We start from the raw sequence: 20,787 nt of genomic DNA, 5'->3' as shown, positions 1-20,787 counted from the left end.
TACATGGGAGAGGCAGGAATACCTCATTCATAAAAACCGCGAAAACGCCAACCAATCCCCAGACGCCAACAATTCTGCTGAGCCATGTAATAAATAGAACTCCTACTCAGAACAAAAGGGCTGGGTCTCCTAAATGATAATAACACATCCAGTATATACGTATATACACACGTATATATATATATATATATATATATATATACACATATACACACACACATATATACACATATATATATATATACACACACACACATATAGATATATATATATACACACACATATATATATATACACACACACACATATAGATATATATATATACACACACACATAGATATATACACACATATATATATACATATATAGACACACACACACACTGGCCCCTTTATTAGGTACACCTGTTCAATTGCTTGTTAACACAAATAGCTAATCAGCCAATCACATGGCAGCATTTAGGGATGTAGACGCGGTCAAGACAACTTGCTGAAGTTCAAACCGAGCATCAGAATGGGGCAGAAAGTGTATTTTAGTGACATGGTGGCTGTTGGTGCCAGACGGCTGGCCTGAGTATTTCAGAAACTCTTGATCTGCTGGGATTTTCACCCAAACCATCTCACATCCTTACACATACATGCTACGCACTTACACATCCACGCTCACACACTTACACATCCACGCTCACACACTTACACGTCCACGCTCACATAAATGCTCACGCACTTACACATCCAAGCTCACACACACATACACACTTACACATACATGCTCACACACTTACACATCCACGCTCACACACTTACACATCCACGCTCACACACTTACACATACACGCTTACACATACACCCTCACACATACATGCTCACACACTTACACATCCACGCTCACACACTTACACATACACGCTTACACATACACCCTCACACATACATGCTCACACACTTACACGCTCACACACTTACACATCCACGCTCACACACTTACACATACACACTCACACACTTACACCTTCACACATACATGCTCACACACTTACACATCCACGCTCACACACTTACACATACACGCTTACACATACACCCTCACACATACGTGCTCACACACTTACACGCTCACACACTTACACATCCACGCTCACACACTTACACATACACACTCACACACTTACACCTTCACACATACATGCTCACACACTTACACATACACGCTCACACACTTACACATACACCCTCACACATACATGCTCACACACTTACACATCCACGCTCACATACATGCTCACACATGAAGTGACGGCGCTCTAATAGATTTCCTTTGCGCTCTAAGAGATTTCCTTTGCGCTTCGTTAGTTTATATTTAATAATTATTTTTATTACCTGTATTAGAGACGGGGCCCTAATATAACTTATTCTCAGGGAGCCCGAAGACCCAGAGCCGCCACGGCCTCCCCCCAGATCTGCGACACGCAGGTCTCTCCCTGAGATTTCGGGGGAAATTCCAGCAAAAACAGCATAAAACACAACCTAACCCCTTCTGCCCCATTACAGTGACGTAATGCTGCCATTTTACCCCTTCTGCCCCATTACAGTGACGCAACGCTGCCGTTTTACCCCTTCTGCCCCATGACAGCGACGTAATGCTGCCATTTTACCCCTTCTGCCCCACGACAGCGACGTTAGGCTGCCATTTTACCCCTTCTGCCCCATTACAGTGACGTAATGCTGTGATTAACCCCTTCTGCCCCACTAGTGTCAGGTAATGCTACAAATTAACCCTTTCTGCCCCACTACTGTGCCAAATGTGCTCACATTTATGGGGTAGTAGTGTGGGTAAACCCTTTCTGTTTCATACTCTGAGGAAATGCTGTGATTTACCCGTCTCTGTCCCACTGCTGTGAGGTAATTTTGCGTTTTAACCCTTTCTGTTTCACGTCTGTGGGGTAATAGTGCGGTTTAACACTTTTTGCCCCTCTACTGTGAGGCAATACCGTGATTTAACCCTCTGAGGTAACGCAGCAGATCGGCCCCGACCTCGCCCGCCCCTCAGCCGTTTGACTGACGTTGAGTGACGACACCGTAGGGCGGTGATATTGGGCGTGCCTTATGGTATAGGCGTGACTTTTCCGTTCTCGACCCCGCTGCTGTCCAATGAGTGAGCCAGCTGGGCGTGACGTCAGCACAAAGGTCCCGTCTTATTTATAGATCGTATTTAAAGAGCCCCTGGGAGGCTCCGGCTGCGCGCTTTGCTCTGTGTGCTCAACCCGGGTAAGGCGGCCTGCACTGAATACACACACCGGCCGAACCCGCTCACTCTCTGCCTGAGCACCGGGCTAACCTTTTCCATTTTCCCGCGGCATCCAGCCTCCCCGGTCGGGGCGTATTACCGGGATGCAGCCGTGAGCCGCTTTCCAGGAAGCAGGTGAGTGGGCGCTGGGTGTGCGTGGCCCGGGGGCCGTGATTCTGGGGGTGGCTTATGGTGAGGGGCCTGGCCTTTGTCGAGTTCCCTTGCCTTTTGCGGGGATGATTCGCGAGGGCCTGAGCTGTGGGGGTTCCCCATCTCCTCAACCCTAAGCGGGGATTGAGTTGGGGTTCCTTTGCCCCGTGAGGGGACTGGGTTGAGGGAGGTTCCCTTGCCTGGTGAGGGACAGGGTTGAGTGGGGGTCCCCCCCTTCATTGGGGGGCCTTGGTTGAGTGGGGGTTCCCCTGCCTTTGGAAAGCTGAGGGGCAGGGGACTGGGTTGAGAGGGGTGAGGGGCAGGGGCCTGGTTTGCGTGGGGGGTCTTCTGCCCTTCATGGGGGGGTGCTGGGTTGAGTGGCTCTAGGTGGGGGTGCTGGGGATTGCAGTTCTGGTTCCTTGGGCTTCTCTATCCTCTGTAATCACATAGCGGAGGCTTAACGTTCATCGACCCTTGGGGCCCTAGGCCACAGGCCTCTCTGCTGTAGATCTGCTCTCACCGGGGCTTTTAAACGTAGACGTTTAGTAGGAAGTCTGGTAACGAATCGTGGCCTCCTCTGGCTGCCCCCTAGCCTTGGATTTTACCCCTCGGGGGTTCTCTGGATCGGTGTTTCTTGTCACCTTTGTGGGGCTTGGAGTCGGGGGGCTTCCTCAATGAGAAGAGAGGTTCCCACCGCTATAGTTCTGCTCGTCTGTCCACCGGCGGAAAGATCTGGAAACGCCGCGGTTTATGAGGTGGAAGCTCACGTGGTTATGTTATGATGTCATATAACCATCGTGGGAGAATTGGCGTGTTTTCACCGACTCTTTCTGACTTCAAAAACGCTCACTTGTAGCAAGAAGCATCCTAGCTCAGGTGTTGCCGACGCGTAACACGGGGGGCACCTCGGGGCCACACATGACCTCTCTGTATTGGTGGCGCGGTTACCCCGTCGCGGGTTCTGCTCTCTGGCGCAGTCAGATTTCTGAGTTTCTGCCGAGTGCTGTGCATCTGTTGGCGTTGGCTCCGTCTTCTTGGGACCCCGAGTGTGGCCCCCGCGTGACCAGGAACCATAATATCACGAACTTGAAAGCGGCCCTTTCTGCGCACGCTCGCTCTTAAAAACTGAAGCGCTGCAAGCTGATCTGAGACAATGGCTCATTTGGTCTCTCAATATTAAGATGACCTTTACTTTGCATAATTAGATTCTGTCCCGTAAACTTGGCGAGGTCACTTGAGTCTCATTCCTGAACAGTGTTTCACCAACAATTAGTGCAAGACGTGCGTCCTTGACCTTTAAACACGGGCCAGGGGTTTAGAAGCGGTGAAAGTGCCTGAATGTGTTCCAACGAAGGGGCATCTGGCTCTGTGACACTCTATATAGCTGGGGGGGGCGGATTTCTGGCTTTTTATTTATTTCACCCCAGAACCGTGTCGGTGGGGGCAGCTTTAATACCCCCGACTCGCACTATTTTTCTGAATGTGATGTGCGTGCGAGGTTGTGGAACCGGTTACCACACCCCGTGCACCTGACTGGCGTGGGTCCTGTCGGGGCTGCCGGCAGCTACAGGTGGATCTGAAGGGCCTGGTTGACGGCAGACTTCTGACGCACACGGCGACGGTTTGTAAGTTGCCGAGAGTTGGCTGCGTCTGTCGAGGGGTAACGACTTTGGGGCAGATAATCCAGGCTTAAAACCCCTACCTGAGTCTTGCGGGTGGGGGCTGGGGTTATATACACCGCCTACGCTCAGCCCATAGGCCCCTGTATTGCAGGATAATTGGTGGTTTAAGTGTTGCTTTGCACTGATGGGGCCCCTGTGGAATATTTAACCCTTTGTGTTGGGATAGTCGCTTCGGCTCTGCACATTCCGCCTTAGTTTCTTGGGAAGCCTGCGCTGTAAATGTGTAACTTTCTCCTTAGTTCGGATCGGGTTTAGTAATCGTTACGCGAGGCTCAGGCTGGGTTTGAAGTATCTGCTAATAATGATTGTTACCTGAGCGCAGGTGTCTGCTTCTAATGTATCGGGGGTCCCGGTGCCATGGGCTATAGGTTTACGCTGGTGGCCAATAAAATGCTTCCTTATCGGACCCCTGACTGGGACCTCGGGCCGGACCTCGCTTGGGTTTTTCCAGCTCGATGGAGAGAATTCTGATCCCAACAGCGGAAAAGTTTAGCTTTGTAACTGCAAGAACGTTCTCCGGGCTGAACTGTGACGGCGTTAAGAAGAGGGAGACCCGTAGGCACTCGGCATGCCGGGGCATGTGAAGGGATGGTGACGGCTTTAAGAGGAGACCCCTAGGCACTCGGGGACCCCCTGGGGTGTTTAAAGGGACGGTGACGCCATTAAGAGGAGACCCTTAGGTGCTCGTCACCCCCTGGGGCGTTTAAAGGGACAGTGGAGTTCACGCACTGTGATGAGTTAGTGGATCACGTGGCCCTGCGCGGCTCTCGGCAGGTGAACGGCTCGCAGACTTTGACCTTCTGCTAACCGGATTCGGGTGGATGGATCGAGGGTCATGCGGTGACGTCTCGCGTTCATCCGTTCCTTTGGATTAAGCTGCTGATTCCGTTCGGCCCGGCGTTAGACTTTCCGCGCCGCCCGTTTAATTCCCCAAATTCAGGGTCTCCCCGTGATGAGGGTGAATGCGTCGGGGACCAGAACTTGCACCTGCGGGGGGGTATAATAGACACTTGCACCGTTGTGTGGGGGGCAGAGGTTTTGGGACCCGCAGGAGATGGTACGTTATTATAGGTTACCGTCCGTAGGCTGCTATATACGAAGCAGGTGGCGGTTTGGTGGAGTCCGTGTGGTTTGGTGTCTGCTTCCGGAATAGTCTCTGGGACGGGACCTTGTTGACTTCTTCCTATTTATCTTTTCAGATTTTTCTAGAAAATGACAGAGTACAAGCTGGTGGTGGTTGGAGCTGGAGGCGTCGGGAAGAGCGCCCTGACAATCCAGCTAATTCAGAATCACTTCGTGGACGAGTATGATCCCACCATCGAGGTGAGACTGCGAGCGGAGGGCGGCTGCCCGCTCTAAATACGCCATGTCCGCTAAATGTGGCGCTCGACAAAGCTCGCTCTGTGGTTACCGCATGAATAGTATTTTGTTTAAGAAGCTGTACCTTAAAGGATAATATGGATCGCCGTCCTCATCTGATTGGCTGAGGAAAAACCTGTTATTTTGCTCTTATACATCGGAGACCTCTGTCTATATCTGTCGGAAACGTCTGTCTATCAGACGGGTCTTTCTGCCCGATTCTGTCCTCTAGAATCTGCGACTCCTTCATATATTTGATTTTCTTTCTCTGTAGGACTCCTACCGAAAGCAGGTGGTTATTGACGGCGAGACCTGCCTCCTGGATATTCTGGATACCGCAGGTCAAGAGGAGTACAGCGCCATGAGAGATCAGTACATGAGGACAGGAGAAGGCTTTCTGTGTGTATTCGCCATCAATAATACCAAGTCCTTCGAGGACATCCATAACTATAGGTAGGGTTAATGCGAGCCCCCCCCATCACGTTATACTGTGGAGTATCGAGGCTCTCGGTTCATTGACAAGAATTGTTGTTTTTTTATCCTTTTTAGAGAACAAATAAAGAGAGTTAAAGACTCTGAGGATGTCCCGATGGTTTTAGTCGGCAACAAATGCGACCTGCCGTCCCGGACCGTAGACACGAAGCAAGCCCAGGACCTGGCGAGGAGCTACGGGATTCCGTTTATCGAAACGTCGGCAAAGACGCGTCAGGTAAACCTCCCGGGAGCGAGAGCCCTGCGGGCGTAAAGCTGAGCCCTTCCCACGCGGAACGCGACGCCTGTTATTTCTTAAGGAGGTTATAAGCTGCCTCGACGCTTTCATCTTCAGAAGCGGATGTAGTATTTGGGATTTGTTTCCGGGTTCCATATCTCTGGCTCTGATTTCCCGAATCCATGCGAAGGATGATTTGTACCGGGTACTAAGACCCTGCCGGCTGGGTTCAGTTAAATAATTCTCTTTGCTGAAGATGAAACCTCGTAACTGGCAGCTCTGCTCGTCCCCACACCTTGCTTCACAACCCACCTGCTTTAATCCCCTCCGTACCTGTGATTCTAATCTTGGTGAAAGGTTGATCAGATTCTGGCTGTAAACGTGCCCCCTTGCAGTCTCGTTCTAATGTGTGTCCGGGGTATATCCGACCTGCCCCGATGGCAGGGGCACTGTGCCAAATGCGTGCGCAGATGTCAAAGAAATTGGGGGATATGTTGAAATCACAGCCTGGAGTCTGAGGCGCGCATGTCTTGACCTGATCATCTTGTTTGCCGTGATTGGTGATGGGATCCTCTCCTTCTCTGCATTGATAAAACAATCTCTCGCTTCTTGTATCCAATGAAATTCCGCGCTGCGGCCTCGCTTATCAATCTTCTATAACCTGAAAAATTGAGCTTTCACTAAAGTCTGACGATCGACCCCCAAGCTGACTGATTATATATAAAGTTCTACGATTAAATCGTTCACTGCTGCCCCCACATATGGCCCCCCCCAAATAAATCCTCACTATTTGTTTTCTATAATTGCGTGGGGGGGTTATGCACCTCGTGGTCATAAATGTTACTACTGAGGTTCCTAAAAGCCACCCTGTGTGACCGAGGGGATTGTAATGTAGTCATGGGGCTCGATGAGAGGTCAGTTGTGCCCCCCCATGGCCCGAACTCTTTCCCAATGCCCCTCATACGCTGTGGGAACTCGGAATAGCGAGCGGATGCCTTTGTGCCCCGGAGCCCAACCGTTAAAGGCGTTGTGTTTTACGATGCAGAGAGTGGAGGATGCTTTTTATACCCTGGTGCGGGAAATCCGGCAGCACAGATTGAAAAAGATCAGCAAAGAAGAAAAGACTCCAGGCTGTGTGAAAATTAAAAAATGCCTTGTAATGTGACGGGGTAAGTGGCGTGGCCCTAACGACGGGGGCCGTGTACCTCCAGAAACGTAATGCCTGTTTGTGCGATGCAGGTGGGACTGTAAGGGGTTTATTCGCTAAGTGATGAGATAACACTGGCAAGGTTCTCAGCGGAAAGCGATCAATTGGCCAAGTATAATTTAACAGTTTAGCCGACTTAACTATACATCATACAGGGCCAGAGGCTCACCAGGGATGGACCATTTATAACGTATAGAAACTTCCCTTTACCCGTCGGTGAGCATATTACTTTATGGAAGGGTTTAGAACCCGATATAGGAAACACAGGAGGGGGAAAAGTGATCCAGCAAGGGCTGCCTGCTCGGGCCACGCCTGATGCCTATGGTCACCTGGGCCCCTCCGGAGGTGACGGCTTCCCTGGGTTGGGGGATATTATTTGACTATTGGGTCAGTCAGCTCACACTCTTTTGTCTCCTTTTTCAGGGTGTGGATGATGCTTTCTACACTTTAGTCCGAGAAATCCGGAAACACAAGGAGAAAATGAGCAAGGACGGCAAAAAGAAGAAGAAAAAGTCCAAGCCAAAGTGTACGATTCTGTGAATAGTTCCCAGCCCCCCCCCCTTGTTCTAGGCATGCAGAACCGTGATATTTTTGTACATCACACTAAATTATTAGCGTTTTTGCTTTTTGATCGCTTTACATCATGGGACCTCTGTGGCTTCTGCTTTACACACAAAAAACCCCCTCTGTTTTGCGGTGGGGAAAATAATCCTTTTTCGTGCCAGTATTCCATTTTCTGAATGAAGACGCCGTGGCTCCGGGACCTGCAGCTCGTGGGCCGAGGTAGATACTGGAGAGACGTTCATCCCCGCGTCCTGGCGGTCGGCCGTCGATGTCCGTGGTCATCCCCCGAGACGAAGTTTTTTTGCAGCCTAAAGAAGAGCCGTTTCTAAATGGAGGGATGGATGTGTTTTAAGAGCGTTTCTGCAAACCGCCCCCCCCCCCCGGACGACCGTTTAAGGGTCTTTCCACCGAAACTGAAACCCATTCCCACAATGTGACGTAATGGAGATGGTGCTATCTGAATAACGTGCTTGTGGCGTTTGGCACGGATGTCTTTTAACTCCTCGTTTCTAGGAACTGACAGCGTTTTATTTTCTTGCGCAGGGGTTTAAAATAATCGTATAACTCTAACCCCGGACACGGGGCGAAGACACAGAGCTGCACTAATCTTTGCAATAGTTTTAATGGAGGAGCGAGTGACCGTTTGAGCTTAGAAAACCAACAAAAAGAAACCAACCCCCCCCCCCCCTTATATTTTCACTCTTGGTGTCGGGGTTTGTCGAGTGAGTTACCGGTTACCGAGAGAGGGGTATAAAAGATTATTTTACAACAAAAACCCCTCCTCCTGTCTGCTCTCCCTCCTTCCCTTCCCGGCGGTCGTTATAAATGGCTTCTATTCTTTAATACAATGTAACGGTCGTTTAGATTTCTGCATAGATCTACATTTATAAACCTTGCCCGAGAGTGATGGGAGTTGGGGCTGCCTGAAAGTGTCAGCCAGATCAGGTCTGTACGAGGAGACCCCCCCCGCTCTACAGATTCAGCCCCCCCGTTTCACCCAGGGGGGGGTGGGAAGGTGGAACAGGTGCTGGGATCATAAACCCCAAATGGTTCAGCGGGAGAAGCGCCTGATGCATCAAATGCTTTTTTATTTTTGGGTGAATTCCCCGGATCTTTGGGGCATTTACCTAATATTTTTGCCGCCGCGTGTCCTACCTCAAAAATAAGTAAAGCTCAGATTGAGGTAAAGTGAGCGTTTGTGCTTTTTAAAGAATAACCAGGTGTATTTGGGGGGGGGGGGGTTTGATCATGTCTTCCATGCAATTTGAATGCAAAGCTTTAGCATTCTTCTCTTACCCCAGGAACGGGGATGGGGGGCAACACAGCAGAGCTACCCCCTGCGGAGCCGCACCGACACATTACCCCAGAACAGAGCAAAATTAAACAAAAAGGGGTTATTTTCAGTCTAATTAGCATCTTGTACAAAGGATGCCCCCCTATGCCAAAAGTGTACAGGATCAGTGGGTACGGGACGGGCACTATGGCTGCAATGTTCTCCTGGCCTACGGATGTTGACGCGCATGCACTATAGGAGCGGGGTGCTGTTACCGGGGGCTGTAGTCTATAAAGTGTTTTCGGTGGTAGTAGAGCCGCTCGCCCGCTGTGTCCTTTTCCCGGCAGTAGTTTTGTGTCTAGTTCTCCACGCTTCCTTAAATTGTGCCCGATGGGGTATCCTGAATCAGATGCCCCGCTCCTCATGCCTTTCATCCAAAGGGGCAAACAGCAGGGGCCTGAAGCTTCAGTACAGCGTGTGGTTCTCAGGGTGGGGGTTAAATACCCCCTCTGGCACGTAGAGCTGCTCTTTAATTACCCTGGGAATCGGCTTTTTCACCGTATTCTGTTAAAGCTCCAGCCCCCCAGTGCTTTGCTGCAGCTTCCCTGTCCTGTATATAGACGCCCGGCCAGCCAATCCCATACTGTTGTCTTAACGTCGAGTCCTCCGGCTTGGCGAGCGTCGCGTTACGTGCTGCGCGTGTCCTGCGCCGGGGACGGATAATGTAACATGTTTACCTGGAATGTATTGTAACTATTTTTGTATAGAAACATGCACATTTTGTATGTTGTGCTTTTATTTTCTTTTTTTAGCGGTTTGATACGTGCCGGTTGTGCTGAACACAATAAGGACGTTGACAAAATTAACTACACTTTAAAACGACCACTGAATTAATTGTTTCGTATTTAATAGGAGTATCTTCGGTGTGCGACATTACTTTGTCATTTTACTTTTGTCCTTAACTGTGCAATGCTCCTATTTATTGTAATGTAATAAATGAGTTATGGTGACCGGGATTTATTCTTTGTAAACCGACGCACGCCATGTAGCAGATCAGCCCCGTCTAGTCGCCCGTTTCTCCTGCTGTAAAGACCCAGACCTTAATCAGTCGTCGCATAATATGTTTTCATCTCGCTCTGTTATCTGATCCCTGATCTACTAGACAAACGCCTGACTCCTTATCATACTGCCTGCGGGAAACAATAGAATGGCTCGGTCTTAATCACCCAACCTGACTCTCTGACTAATGAAAGTCTATGGAGGAACGGACTTCATTGGCATCGCCATAAAGCGTCAGCTCAGTGTGGTGTTTGAGCCGGGAAAGTCACCCAAAATATCACATGACTGACGGCGGCTCCAGGTCTGCAGATAAAGGGAGTTTATTGGGACCGTATACAGTCTGCTTTCCTCTTACCGGCGCACGTCGACATTTCAATGGATCCTGCTGTGTCACATGATGTACAAACAGGCTTGAACAGTATGAACAGATCTGTTACCATGGTAACACCAGTCACTAAACTCATGTTTTTTTTAATTTAAAAAGCAGGCACAGCACCTATAAAGCTGCGCGTTTTCGTGTGTAGCCCACGGCCGCCGTCTCCCGGCATCTCGATGATTTTGATCGTTTTCGTTATCTTAAAGCCCATCTTTTCGCCCCGTTTCGGTGATGTCACAAGTTCTGGTCGTCTTCGTAGTATCTCTGCTTCATGGCTCTGTACTTCCTCAGATAATATAAAGCTTCGATCTCCTTGACGACAAACTCTCCCCGAGCGAGAAGTTCCTTTATTTTTTCAGGATCTCTCACATCCTTGTTTTTCATGAAGGCGTTTTTCAGCCGCTCTTTGAAGTAGTCCTCGCCTTTGGGGTATTCCCGCCCGAGGAACAGCAGCTTAAAACATACAGATTTTGGTTTGTTAAAAAAAAAACTCAAAGTTTTTATCCTCGTAAGACTCAGGAAAATAATAATTAAAGGCAACAGGCAACAGAGAGTCATCTGACTTTATCGATGCATGTGATTGGCTACTGCAGTGATCACCCGCAGGGGATCTGCTTTAGACGGGCCCCGCATTGGTCACGGAGAGGTCAGCTTCAATGATGACCCCACATTGGCTGCGACATGGGACCCTTTTTTTAACCTGTGATGTACCAGGTGCGTCACTGGTCCTCTAGGGACATTATTTTTCATGAAGCCCTTAGTTCGTCGTCGGTCATGAAGGGGTTAATGAAAACTTAAAAAAGGCACTTACATTTTTATAAAGCTTCACCACTTCTCCTCTTAAAGGATTGGCCATTCCGCAAATCGCCGGCAGACCCCCTCCTTAGCACATCGTACCCTAAAACATAAAAAAAGAACACATTTTTGGTTCCTCGTGAAACAAACCCTGTGGGGGGTATTGGGGTATTTACAAAATGTACAATTTGGGGAAAAGAGACCCTTTTATAATAACTGATTCTCTGATATTAAGAGTTTCAATAAGAACCCGCTCAGCGCGGATCTACACCAGGGGTAAAATACACTTATATTTGCCCGTTCGGTCCTACACCCAGCACCAGACACTGCAGTGTGTACACTCCGCGGGCCCCAAGGGACTGGCCCCTGACATGAGGAGTACACTCCGCTGGCCCCAAGGGACTGGCCCCTGACATGAGGAGTACACTCCGCGGGCCCCAAGGGACTGGCCCCTGACATGAGGAGTACACTCCGCGGGCCCCAAGGGACTGGCCCCTGACATGAGGAGTACACTCCGCGGGCCCCAGGGGACTGGCCCCTGACATGAGCTGTACACTCCGCGGGCCCCAAGGGACTGGCCCCTGACATGAGCTGTACACTCCGCGGGCCCCAAGGGACTGGCCCCTGACATGAGCTGTACACTCCGCGGGCCCCAGGGGACTGGCCCCTGACATGAGCTGTACACTCCGCGGGCCCCAGTGGACTGGCCCCTGACATGAGCTGTACACTCCGCGGGCCCCAGGGGACTGGCCCCTGACATGAGCTGTACACTCCGCGGGCCCCAAGGGACTGGCCCCTGACATGAGCTGTACACTCCGCGGGCCCCAAGGGACTGGCCCCTGACATGAGGAGTACACTCCGCGGGCCCCAAGGGACTGGCCCCTGATACTGGGCGTATACCCAGCGGTGCCTTATGGGTATTGGCTCCTGACACTAGGGGTATGTTTAGCGGGGCCCCTGAGGTCCCGCCCGCTGACATGGGGTAATGGGGCAGTTGTGAAGCTCCGCTCCCGTTGTTTTGTCCGTGACCCCGACTCTCACCTCCGCCCAACTTCCGGCAACAGCACCGCGCACAGTAGTGACGTCACGGACTACACCACCCACTGGTTGCTGTGACAACGGGACGCGTCTCAGAACGAAGAGGAACCCCTGAGCTCTGTGCATCATGGTGAGAGACCTCGAACACAAAGGGTTAACAATACCTGCGCCCCACGCGTGTAACACACAACATACATACACAGCCCACGTGTGTAACACACAACATGCATACACACCATGCGTGTAACACACAACATGCATACACACCCCACTCATGTAACACACAACATACATACACACCCCATGCATGTAACACACAACATACATACACACCCCACGCATGTAAAACACAACATACATACACACCCCACGCATGTAAAACACAACATACATACACACCCCATGCGTGTAACCCCATCCGGCCCCCGTCTAGTCGCCCGTTTCTCCTGCTGTAAAGACTCAAACCTTAATCAGTCGTTGGTCTCGTCTTAGATTCAGGAGCCGTATGTCTGTCCCAGGCATGTTTAATCCCCTCACTGTATTACCCTCTACCACTTCTGCTGGGATTCTGTTCCACTTATCCACCCCCTCTCAGTAAAGTAAGTGCTGTACTAGTTACTATGGTGATAAGGCCACTTTTAAAGCATTGCTCCAGTATCACTATTTCTACTTTATCTCCAGTATGTATGGATCGTGTAGAGGGTGTCACCGGGCGGCTCTGGATGTATATATATATATATATATATATCACACATTTTACCGATCACGTGATCCCTACTCGTTTCATACATCGCTTTTTTCCTTTCTTTCTTCCCTTGGTCCCCTCATTATATCTCCTTCTGAATGAATAGATTTCCCCGTCGCGGAGGACTTTAGTGGTTTGATATTTACTGTCGGGCGCAATAAATCTCTCTCTCTGCCCATTTTCTGTTCTGTTTTATTTTAGAGACCAAAGAAACGTAAAAAGAAGAAGGTAGGGAGGACTTTAGTTATTTTAGATATAAGTATTTTTGACGCTTTAGGCCGTCGCCGAGCTGCGTTTCTGACATTATCCCCCGGAAATCCTTTTATAATTAATTTAATGTTATTATTATCAGATTATTATTATTTAATATATTATTACGATTATATATTACAAATCTATTTTATAGCCAATCAGCAGCCATGGAACCAATTGGCTAATCCCCTGCATGAGATCATATTGGGGGTCCTTGCTCATTTTTCATCCCTAAATGGGATTGGTCCGTACGCGGCACATACTATAAAATGATGTAATAATAATCGCGTTTTGATCTTTGATACAGTCCCAGTGCAGTAATCATTTACATACTTACCAATATTCTGATTTTAGTCTGGCCAGTCCCTATTTGGACCTCAAGTTCTCGTGCCCCTCTTTCCTCCCCCGATGCCCCTCTTTCCTCCCCCGATGCCCCTCTCTCCTCCCCTGATGCCCCTCTCTCTCTCCTCCCCTGATGCCCCTCTCTCTCTCCTCCCCTGATGCCCCTCTCTCCTCCCCTGATGCCCCTCTCTCTCCTCCCCTGATGCCCCTCTCTCTCTCCTCCCCTGATGCCTCTCTCTCTTCCCCTGATGCCCCTCTCTCCTCCCCTGATGCCCCTCTTTTCTAGGAGGTCAGAATGTTTGCTGGGTATGAGGGGATCGCAGGGTTCTACAGCCCTAAAAGGCCCGATAATGTGTATAGAAACAGCAGGAAACGGCTTTATACATTAAACGGGGTGAATAAACCCCATTATTCTTCTTCTAAATGCCCCTCAGTTACACAAATGGCTGCCAATAGGGCACAGAGTCATTTTAAAGGTCTGGTAAAGCCCGGGTTTGAAATGCTGGGAGGCAGTCATGGTGCATTCGGTAAATTGCCGCGGGCGGACTCATCAGCCATCGATATGAGACGATTCACGCCGGACCAACTCCAGGAGACCGGCTGACTGTTTATATCCTTGATCAGCAGCGATTCTGGGTCAGATATAAAAATCTTGGTTATTAATATTTTTTTCTATTAAAGTCGTCGAAGAGAACGTCTGCGGCTTCGGGGAAGAAAGGAAAAATCAGCAAAGCGGAACGACTGAGGCTCCAGAAAGAGGAGGAAGACAGGAGGCATCAGGAGGAAGGTCGGTGCCGCTCAGGACTCTCTCTATATGTGCGCTGTTAGCCGTCTTATGCTGTGATCATGTATGTAACATGTATGTTGCCTCAGTCTGGAGCACGCTTGGATTATGCACCGTGTTTTGTGTCGGAACCGGCCGGATACAAACTCTTAAGGGACACTCCGGTGACCCAGACAGCTAAAGCTGCGCATGCCGCGGCCGCGGGTCCTCTGTCCCCCCGGATCATCGGACCCCTGACATCACTCACCTACCCCACCTCAATAAGCTCTGTATGCTTTTTGTAGAAGAAGCGCGGCTCCTGGCTGAGCAGGAGGAGGCCGAGCAGCGAGAAAGAGAGCGAGCGGCCAAAGAGGAGCGAGAGAGACTAGAGGCAAAGGTCCGTCTTCAGGATATTCGCTTCCTTAAAACGGAGTGAATCCCAAAATCCTCTCCCAGCGGGAATTTTTTATTAGCAGGTCTTCCTAAATAAACGGGGCATCCGAAGGGGCTCGCGAAATAACCAATTATCTGTCATGGCAGCTACTTGAACGCAGAGATGAGGAACTGGAGGAGTACAGAACGCTGCTTGAGGAGAAGATAGAAGAAGCCGGGAGGTGGAAGAGACACCTAAGGATTCAAGCAAAGGTACCAGAGAACCGAACAGTAACTGCAATGATAGGAATGATAACATAGCAACCCAGAACCCGCCGGCAGATCGGCCCCATCCGGCCCCCGTCAAGTTGCCCGTTTCTCCTGCTGTAAAGACTCAAACCTTAATCAGTCGTTGGTCTCGTCTTAGATTCAGGAGCCGTATGTCTATCCCATGCATGTTTAATCCTCTCGCTGTATTACCCTCTACCACCTCTGCTGGGAGGCCACATTTCTTACCAGACTTAAATCATTTAGAAAGTTTTGGGAGGGAAGCTCCAGCTCAGTCGTGTAAAATTAGTTATGTGGTTTTGGTATTTAGTTACAGCCGCCACGTTTCCAAGCAATGGGGGCCGCAGCCGTGCGCCGCACTCATGCAGATTTTTTCCATTTGCAGTGGGACCGGTACCTGCGCTGCGATGGAACCCCCGACCCCTCCATCCCCCAGGAGATCAATACCTTTATCAGCCTCTGGACGGAGGAGCAGAACGAAGACCTCCAGTCTGTGCTCAGCAAGAGTAGCCTGGTGCTGAAAGTAAGAGTCCAAAAAGTGTATTTTACTAATAAAGGAAGCGATTTTTACACTAAAACTTTCTGTATTTAGTGTTTAATAAAGTGGTTTGTAGTTGTTTTTAATAAAGTAGGATAGAATATTTTCACGCTGTGGTCACTTATGTTCTGTTGGAATTCCTCCCCAGCTGATCGAGGAGCTGGAATTCCTCCTCGACGAAACCCCGGCGGATGAGCTTCCCGAGGCTGAAGCCGCGCGGTATCTGCAAACTGTCCTGGAGCTGCAAGAACTTCTTCAGCAAAAATTCAATGATGCCACCCAGCATCTGTTAAAGGCAAGAGCGCCCTCTGCAGGTCACCTCTGCCTCTCTGTCTGATTAATGCAAACGCTGCTTCATTCAGCGACGGGGACCTAACGTTTCCCTATTAAAGACGGATAATACTCCGCGGGCGTTTATTTCAACTTAAATACCAAAAATATTGAGCCTGAATTCCTGTTTTTAATATCATTGAAGACGATAACGTAGATTATCCCATAAGGTGGTGGGACGGGCACTGAAAACACGGAATTCGGGATTTGGTTTATATCCCGAATTATATAAAAGAAAAAAACCCTCTTAAAGGTACATTATACCCGGGAAATAATAAATAGATCATTGAAAGGTCATAGGTCATGTCACGTTTATTATAAGAAGACTATAAACCTTCTGCAATAACACACAGATCACCTTCTTCTTATAAAAATGTTTTAATCCAATGCATTCTCCCACAAAAATACTCAGTTCTGAGATGGTTAATGATTTGGGTTAATTTAGTTGAAAATAAATCAATCAGAAAATAACCTAATATATATATATATATATATATAAAACTTTAGTACAGCTTATAGTAATGAAATAATGTATCAATCAGAAATATATATATATATATTTACAACCGATGAGAATTCAGCAAAATAATTAATTTACAAGAAAAAATAACATTTCTTATATATTATATATTATATATTATATGCCTCCCCACGCGATTCATGCCATGCGGGATCTGTGGATGTAAAATCCCAAAAGATTTATTTCTTTTTTTTTTTTTGTAAAAGCTCACAGCGGTCTCTACAGGGCACACGTATGAAGTAAACGTGTTCCCCGTCACGCTGAAACGTTTGGTTTATTTCCCGCAGGACGCCGCGGCTCTGGCTGACGTCGACAGCGGTAACATGCAGAAAGTTATCGGGAATGAAGATGTATCCGTGTGCGTGTGGGCCAATCTGAACAAAAACCCCAGGTACCGGCGCCGCCGCCGCTGCGTGTTTATTATTATTATTTATTTCCACTGATATGTAGAGAAATACCGTGTGTGGGCAAAGGGTTAATGTCATAGGACCGACACTTTTCTGCTGACGCTTTATTTCATATCCAAATTCCGGTTTATTGTCTGCAGAATCATTTCCTTGCTGATAAACTGGATTTACGGAATATTATCGGAACCGGCTGAATTGTTGTTTTTCCCCCCAATGTCAGCTCAATAAAATGAAAATGTTAAATAATTGAATGTCATGAAATGAAACTGCGGTTACCGAATTCGTGCCGTTATATTAGGAACATCCCGATCGCTTCTCTTTCGCTCCAGGTTCAGAGGATACGAGTTCACAGAAGCAGCCGTCGGCTTTGAGTTACCGAAGCCCCTGGCCGCGTGCGGCGTTGCCGTCCGCGTCCTCCGCACAGCCTACGACCACCTTTCCTGCCAAAGCCGCACTTTCTTCCCGCGCGTGACGGAGGCGGACGGTGAGAAGGAAGCGGGGGCCGGCCGGGTCCCGGAGGAACGGATCCCCGGGGAGAGGAGCGCTGCGGCTGAAGAAGAGCTCACAGTGCAGGATCGGAAGGTGCGATCTTCTTCCTTTCTTTAGCGCTACTTTGTAAAGTTAAAAAGAAGTTTGTATTATTGATGTTTTAGAGGATAGTTGTATATTTTAACCGTGAACTTAGTGCCCATGAAACCAAAAACAACCATTTCTTCTCTCCTTCCTGCATAAAAAGCTCATCGGGATGTTAATGTCTGAGAATCGCGTCTTATGAGGATGAATTGTCTGTAAGCGTCGGGTTCGTGGGTTTATTGTTGTGAAATATCTGCTTCGCAGAGCGTTCTGAGTGCCTTATCTACCAGAGAAGAAACAAAGAGCGCAACCGAAGCCCCCGAAACCAACCCATCGGAGTCCGAGAACGCGGGGGCCGGCCGGCCGGGGGACGCATCCCAAGGTCTGGCGATTAGTAGAGCCCCCTTTCTATTTTTCCAGCTCTCCTGATGATCACATTTTGTTGAACCAAAAAAGGGAATCGGAGGAATTTTAAGGTCCTGAAACCAGAGAATATATAAAATTCAGTTAATTCATGATATTAATATTTATTCCCTCCCCCCCCTTATTCCGTATGGTCTCAGCAGGTCCGTCCCCATCTCCGTTACTTAACGAGGATCAGGCTGATGACGCCCTAGAGGACGATGTGGTCGACTTGCGCCAGTATACGACCCTCGGGGGCATTTACTTTTTTGATGTAATTACCCTCCCCCCTCAGCGGAAACAAGTGAAAAGCTGGACTATGGTGCAGGTGATATAACTGTGTTTATTTCAAATTCAGGGTATTTTCATCTGTTTTTAAGGCGTTTTAAACATTTTGGGGACACTTAAGAAATGCTTTCTCCATAAAGCCGCCGGTGTCATCCCAGGGGAGTCTGAGCAGTGCTGAGCGAGCGCTCCAGAAAGCGAGCGCTCCAGAAAGCGAGTACTTATCGGGCTTTGTGTCATTTCTTCCAGCTCCTCGAAGGAGGAATCGAGTTCTTCTCCTACCCCAACGGAACGTCTCTCACCAGCCTCAGCAGCTACCTGGGGACGTCTCTGCAGGAGAAGGACATGGAGACGCTGTCTGCCCCCCCTGTTGGCGTCTCCTTCAGAGTCCCCAAAAACGTTATATTTTTTGAAGAACCTCAGGTGGCAAGATGGGACCCTGAAAGTAATACTCACTTATTTATAAAGATAAGAACATCACCTCCCATATATTTCTGCTCTCATTTCATGCCCCCGCTGTGCATAACGCCGCGCATGTCCTCTTCCTTCAGGCAAGAACTGGAAAACAGACGCCGTCACCCAGAAGACCTACAACCCGGAGCTCAGGGAATTGTCCTTCAAGATGGACGCTTTTCACACCTTCACCCTGATCCAGGATTCCCACCTGAACATGCCGTACGAGTCCTGGGAGCTGAGACCCCGGGGCAGGAACCGGCTGACGCTCACCATCGCCTCGGCCTTCACCGACATCCAGATAGACGTCGAGGTAGACGTTACCGAGAACCGGTTCTAGATTATTCACCGTTTCTATGCGCGATACTCACCCCGGCTGTGACAATTCACCCCATAATGGCGAGAACCGTCCTGGGATGGGTTATCAGTGTTTTTAGTATTAAAGACTAATTTATTGGACGATTAACAGCAGAGACCTCGTCTCTCTCCCGCAGGAGGACCGGTGCAGGCTGGCGGCCGTCTCCAATACGGAAAGCGACCTGTCCCACCTCGTGGGGAAATGGATGACGCTCTTCCACCTGAAATCCGCCATGAGGCGCGTCGGGCTGAACGTCTTTCCCGCGGCAGACTCGGCGAGATACGTCATCGTGAATAAAAAGGTGCGAGTGACAGCTTTTCAGGCATAGAGGCTGAGCACGGCTGTTAAGGTGCAACCGGCCTCTATTTAAAATGTAACCCCCCCCAAATAATTCCGTCGTCACCCGAACCTCCATGTAACCCGACAGCCGCCTTTTAAGACTAAACCAGACAAACCGGCGCACGTGTGGGAAATTGTAAGGGGGCAGTTTAGTGTAAATGGACAAAAAACATTAAAGTGAGCAAAAATAGCATTTTTTAAGTCATTTATTTTGGACAGGATGAAGAAGCGGAGAACATGGCCTACAAAGAAATGGCCCTCCTTTCCGCCTCGTTTGCCTTTGGTTGGAGTAAATGGAACCACAGCTGTGGATCTGAGCAAATCGTTATCAAGGTGATTATAGAAACCCTACGATATCAGATACATACATTTCTGTAAAAGTCATGAGAACCCCCAGTCCCAAAAAACCGGGATTTTAAATCCAGAGGGGTCTGGCTTAAATTACAGCCCTTTTTTCCCCCCGCTGACCCCGACCTCTCGCTCCTCAGCCAGGGATTACGGGGGTCCGCAGCAGGATCCAAGACTTTAGATTTCTCATAAACCTGCAGATTTTTGGTTATTGGCACTGGTGATTTTACCAATCCTGGGGTAGTCCAGATCCTTATTTTAGCTCTAACGTCTAGATTGTAAGCCTGCGCGTCGGCCCTCTTGTTTTTTTAAACTAATGCTGTGGGAATTGGCGTTGATATGAATTTTTTTTTTAGATACTACAAAGAATAAAAGTTAATAAAAGCGGTGTCCACAGGTGCATTACCAGGCCGGGCCACCAGGGGGCTAGTTTTCAAATCTATATTAAATGGTTAACACTTCACATCCCAGTCGCTGCAGAACATCATTAACAGCTGAAAACGTCACTTTAGGTCAAAGAACACGCGGAGGCAGACGCACCCGGTGAAGACGTCCGGTCTCTCTACCTGCTGAGCCCGCGGAGAACCCAGAGGCTGAAGATCTGCGAGGACAGCGAGCTCTTCTCGGAGGAACTCCACGCCGGCAGCGAGTTTCATTCCACGCTGCATCACGCGATCCGAGAACACGCCGGCGCAGGCGCCATGGAGGCTCTCAAACTCTCGCAGCCGCTGTTTGCGGACGCCGTCTACCAGTTACTAAACGCCACCAGAGTTTTGTCATATTCATAAGAAAAATAATAAATACTCTATATTTAGAACTTTATTAAACTCTCGGATACAATAAATATATTCACACAATTCACATTCAGACAGAAAGGAGCCCAAAGTGCACTAAAGGTCAGATAATCAAGCGTGAGATACGAGTAAAAAAAAAACATTTCGCCCAGGTTAAAAAAATATAATTTTTTTTGCCC

General features: G+C 49.0%; 3 protein-coding genes across 6 annotated transcripts in view; 2 read left to right on the top strand and 1 right to left on the bottom strand.

Annotated features, from left to right (window-relative positions):
- The window catches only part of ETFRF1 (electron transfer flavoprotein regulatory factor 1), a 203,325-nt gene extending 190,785 nt beyond the window's left edge, over positions 1-12,540 (bottom strand). The window contains exons 1-3 of one of the 2 annotated variants that reach the window (XM_053464434.1): positions 12,503-12,540; positions 11,478-11,564; positions 10,909-11,119 (exon numbers count right to left, since the gene is read on the bottom strand). In XM_053464434.1, coding sequence (XP_053320409.1) covers positions 10,909-11,119; positions 11,478-11,522 — 256 coding nt within the window. In that variant the 5' untranslated portion in view covers positions 11,523-11,564; positions 12,503-12,540. Of the gene's footprint in view, positions 1-10,594; positions 11,120-11,477; positions 11,565-12,502 lie in introns of those variants that run through there. The other variant, XM_053464433.1, reaches the window with a different exon arrangement.
- On the top strand, positions 2,231-8,092 carry KRAS (KRAS proto-oncogene, GTPase). 3 transcript variants are annotated; one of them, XM_053464430.1, is made up of 7 exons: positions 2,231-2,422; positions 5,319-5,442; positions 5,753-5,931; positions 6,028-6,187; positions 7,233-7,348; position 7,634; positions 7,818-8,092. In XM_053464430.1, the coding sequence occupies exons 2-7, from the start codon at positions 5,332-5,334 to the stop codon at positions 7,932-7,934; spliced, it is 684 nt and encodes a 227-aa protein (XP_053320405.1). In that variant the 5' UTR covers positions 2,231-2,422; positions 5,319-5,331; the 3' UTR covers positions 7,935-8,092. The 3 variants fall into 3 exon arrangements, with proteins under 3 accessions (XP_053320405.1, XP_053320403.1, XP_053320404.1); XM_053464428.1 differs by lacking the exon at position 7,634 and having other exon boundaries at positions 7,233-7,356; positions 7,818-7,906; XM_053464429.1 differs by lacking the exons at positions 7,233-7,348; position 7,634 and having other exon boundaries at positions 7,818-8,088.
- Positions 12,522-20,742, top strand: DNAI7 (dynein axonemal intermediate chain 7). The gene is made up of 16 exons (XM_053464435.1): positions 12,522-12,629; positions 13,446-13,472; positions 14,520-14,625; positions 14,907-14,998; positions 15,142-15,246; positions 15,647-15,784; positions 15,948-16,094; positions 16,937-17,040; positions 17,386-17,638; positions 17,894-18,011; positions 18,193-18,359; positions 18,566-18,761; positions 18,868-19,082; positions 19,264-19,428; positions 19,686-19,799; positions 20,327-20,742. Exons 1-16 carry the CDS (start codon positions 12,627-12,629, stop codon positions 20,600-20,602), a joined length of 2,226 nt encoding a protein of 741 aa, XP_053320410.1. The 5' UTR covers positions 12,522-12,626; the 3' UTR covers positions 20,603-20,742.
- Positions 20,743-20,787: the final 45 nt, after the last annotated feature.

This window comes from Spea bombifrons, chromosome 4 (genome assembly GCF_027358695.1).
Source record: "Spea bombifrons isolate aSpeBom1 chromosome 4, aSpeBom1.2.pri, whole genome shotgun sequence".
Classification (NCBI taxonomy): domain Eukaryota; kingdom Metazoa; phylum Chordata; class Amphibia; order Anura; family Pelobatidae; genus Spea; species Spea bombifrons.
The sequence above is the reverse complement of the archived record's forward strand: the minus strand, read 5'-3'. Positions and strand labels throughout refer to the sequence as shown.